The 3912-nt window shown below is 36.1% G+C and overlaps 1 protein-coding gene and 1 long non-coding RNA gene across 2 annotated transcripts; one reads left to right on the forward strand and one right to left on the reverse strand.

Moving 5' to 3' along the window:
• The first annotated feature begins 390 nt into the window (after positions 1–390).
• LOC125874539 (ABC transporter G family member 1-like) lies at positions 391–3358 on the forward strand. The gene is made up of 8 exons (XM_049555443.1): positions 391–640; positions 770–849; positions 977–1435; positions 1558–1644; positions 1728–1856; positions 1939–2130; positions 2258–2344; positions 2447–3358. Exons 1-8 carry the CDS (start codon positions 391–393, stop codon positions 3161–3163), a joined length of 2001 nt encoding a protein of 666 aa, XP_049411400.1. The 3' UTR covers positions 3164–3358.
• Positions 473–3912, reverse strand: LOC125874550 (uncharacterized). Its single transcript, XR_007447279.1, has 3 exons — positions 3735–3912; positions 752–1415; positions 473–637 (listed from the first exon to the last, which is right to left on the reverse strand). It is a non-coding gene; the product is annotated as an uncharacterized LOC125874550 (long non-coding RNA).

Below are 3912 nucleotides of genomic sequence, written 5' to 3' on the forward strand. Positions count from 1 at the left end.
CATAGTAATGAAAGAAAGCGACTTCCCTACTGGTTACGAATTACTAAAGATATCTGACCATCTCTACCATGGTCCCAAACTTCATGAAAGAAAAAAATTATTCAAATCAAAGAAGCAAGAGTTGACGAGTGAATAAAAAAAAAGAAAAATGAGAGTTAGGATGAGAACGAGCCATTAATAGCTGAAAATGCAGACTCCAAAGAGAAACATAAATGAGTTGGTTCCCTTGAACTGTTTGTAATAGTAAGATATTTTTTGACATATTATCTCATTAAAGCCCTAGCTGACAAAGATGACTACAACCTCTTTAAATACCCCATACCTTTTGCATGAAAAAGAAATAAACCACCTTTTAGTCTTTGTATTTCCTACAAATTTTCACGATATTGCATGACTTCTGTAAATTTGGATATGGAGTTGCAGGAAGTAGAGTTGAATAATGCTGAGAAAGGACAAATGGGATCAAAAAGTGGAGGCGTTTTCTTGACTTGGAATGACTTATGGGTTACTGTTAGCACTAAAAAAGGTAGAAGCAAATCCATACTTAAAGGTCTCACTGGCTATGCTCGACCTAGTGAGCTCTTGGCCGTTATGGGTCCTTCTGGCTGTGGCAAATCTACACTTCTCGATTCCTTAGCTGGTAAATATTACTATTGTTACTATATCTCTTAGAAAATGATGCATATAATATCTTCAATGGGGACAAAAATAACAGCTATAATGCTAGTTGTTTTTTCGAAATATGACTGACCTGATGGGCACCTCCCAGGGCGACTGGATTTCAGCACGAGGCAGAGCGGAGAAATTCTGATCAATGGTCACAAACAGAAACTTTCGTATGGAACATCTGTAAGAAATTAAAATCTTCAGCTGAATGCCGCATGCACTACTCATTTTGTTTTCCTTTTTTCACAATAACATTATTATATTTTTTTTATTAGCATGCATGGTAATGTTCTTTATCCTATAAAATCAGGCATATGTGACTCAAGATGAAACTCTGTTAGCAACACTAACAGTTCAAGAAGCAGTTTACTACTCTGCACAACTCCAACTCCCAGTTTCCATGACAAAATCAGAGAAAAAACAAATAGCAGAGCAGACTATTAAGGAGATGGGGTTGCAAGATGCAATGAACACAAGAATTGGAGGATTTGGTAATAAAGGAATTAGTGGAGGAGAAAAGAGAAGACTTAGTGTTTGCATGGAGATTCTAACGCGGCCAAAACTTCTTTTCCTTGATGAACCAACCAGCGGCCTCGACAGTGCTGCATCTTATTACGTGATGAGCGGAATTTCACGTCAAAGAGAGGGAAGAACCATTATTGCATCTATTCATCAACCAAGTGCTGAAGTTTTCAACCTTTTCCACAGTTTATGCCTTTTGTCTTCAGGAAGAACCGTATATTTTGGACCTGCTAGTGCAGCAATTGAGGTATATATATATATATATATATTCATTATTCGACTATTAACTTGCAAAGTAATATAATGGGCATATAATACAAGTGATATATGTAATGATTTGATTAGTTTCTATGTTTTTTGTTATGATAGTTTTTCACGAGGAACGGTTTCCCTTGCCCATATCTTCAGAATCCATCAGATCACTTTCTTAAAACAATAAACAAGGACTTTGATGAGGTAATTATTAATGTTTCCTCTTTCTAAGAGAAACCAATTAATGTTACCCTTTTATTAAATTATATCTTGGTTCCTATTTAAAGGATATTGAACAAGGCTCAGCTGGAGGAAGACGACCAACAGAAGAAGTTATAGACCTTCTCATAAATTCATATAAATCATCAGAGGGATATCATGAAGTTCAGAGCCATGTTGCAGAAATATGTCATCAGGTAATTAAGAAAGAGTTGACCCCCAAAATGGAAAGGAGATGAGAAAGGAGTCTCTCTAATTGCATCCATTAAATATTTTCAGGGTGGTGAAATGTTGAAAAAAAGAAGCCATGCTAACTTCAAGACGCAATGCCTTGTTCTTACAAGGAGGTCAACTGTGAACATGTTTCGTGATCCTGGCTACTATTGGATGAGATTCGTTGTTTATGTCGCCATTGCTTTAAGTCTTGGCTCCATCTACTATAATGTTGGCTCAAACTATCGGTCAATTGAGGTATAGATAGACAGAACACAGATAAGGAAACACCAATTAAATTTTAAAACTTAATTTCTAAGTACTTTTCAGTTCTTCTTGACGTGCACACAATTTATGGATCATAACACGGTCTTGGATATTGCAGGAAAGAGGTCTAATGGTTGCTTTCGTAGTTTCATTTATGACATTTATGACGGTCGGTGGATTCCCTTCATTTGTGGAGGAAATGAAGGTAGTATCATTTTCTCTTTAAATTAAAACAATTAACGAATTATATGATTTATTTTGTACTATCGTGAGTACTTAATTAACTGCTTGGACAAAAATTCTGCAGGTATTTCAACGAGAAAATGTGAACGGGCACTATGGATGTTTTGCTTTTGTCATAGGCAACACACTTTCTTCTATACCGTACGTGCTACTAATATCATTGGTTCCAGGTGCCATTGCCTATTTCCTTGCTGGATTTCAAAATGGATTTGAGCACTTCATCTACTTTGCTTTGGTCCTCTTCATCAGTATGATGATAGTGGAGAGCCTAATGATGAACGTTGCAGCTATTGTACCGAACTTCCTAATTGGCATTGTAACGGGGGCAGGAATACAAGGACTACAAATACTAAGTGGTGGTTATTTTCAATTACCGAGTGAGTTGCCTAAAATACTTTGGAAATACCCACTATACTACATGTCCTTCCACAAGTATGCTTACCAAGGTATGTTCAAGAATGAATTTGAAGGACTAAAGTTTAGAGATGATATGTTTGGAAACAATCATATAATGAGTGGAGAAGTCATCTTGAGAGAAAGATGGCAAGCAGAAATGGGACACTCAAAGTGGGTAGACATGGTCATTCTGGTCGGTATACTAATTTTGTATCGTCTGGTGTTCTTCCTTATAATCAAGACAAAAGAAAAATTTGTGCATGCCAGAAAGACATCCACATCAATTCTATCAAACCGAAGTACACAAATCATGGCTAAGTCCCTACCTGCCTCACCTCTCCATGGACTCACTCCACCACATGACACTCCCACCAACAATAGATGAACTAATAGTTAGTTCTTCTGTTTTCTACAAGATTTGACACTATATTTGGCTTCTTATTTCTAAAATGTATCATTTTGTACTGTATTGTATTTTACCAACTGTTTTGTGGATGTAATGTTTGAATAGACTATAGCGTTTGATGATGTAACACTCTTTCCTTTTTGGTCTATAAAAGAAATAGCACTTTACCTTTAACTTCTCATTTTATGATTAACGAAACAATTTATAGCCACAGAAACTGGAACCAAGAGAATAGTAGTATTTTTATTTTATTTTACTCTATCGTAGTGTTAATAACTTATAAGCTTACTATAATATTGGATTTACAACTATATTTCTCTGTTCCTTGAGAAATTTACTAAGATTATTGGAAGATGAGAAAGCAATAGTTGGCTAGAGAGTAATTAAAATCCGCAATCTATTCGATTTGGCCAATACTATATTCTGTAAAATAAGAGCAATTTCCATAAGTATAATAGGTTTATACAGAGATGCATATGATAATTTCATCATTCTAGATTGCTAGAGGTAAGCCAAAACCTACTTAAAGAGGGAATAACAGAAAGTGTACCTGATTGTCAGACCAATCAAAATCAGATTGGCGAACCCTAGCTTTGAAGTAGAAGATAGGCCAACGCCTTCCTCTGAATTCTCGGAGAATGAGACGAAACCTGAGCCCTAATTCCATGATCGAATTCAGAAGAGGGCAACAGCCAACAGGAAGAGGAGTAGCGTAACAAAAGAGCGCA

Source organism: Solanum stenotomum, chromosome 1 (assembly GCF_019186545.1).
Source record: "Solanum stenotomum isolate F172 chromosome 1, ASM1918654v1, whole genome shotgun sequence".
NCBI classification, from domain to species: domain Eukaryota; kingdom Viridiplantae; phylum Streptophyta; class Magnoliopsida; order Solanales; family Solanaceae; genus Solanum; species Solanum stenotomum.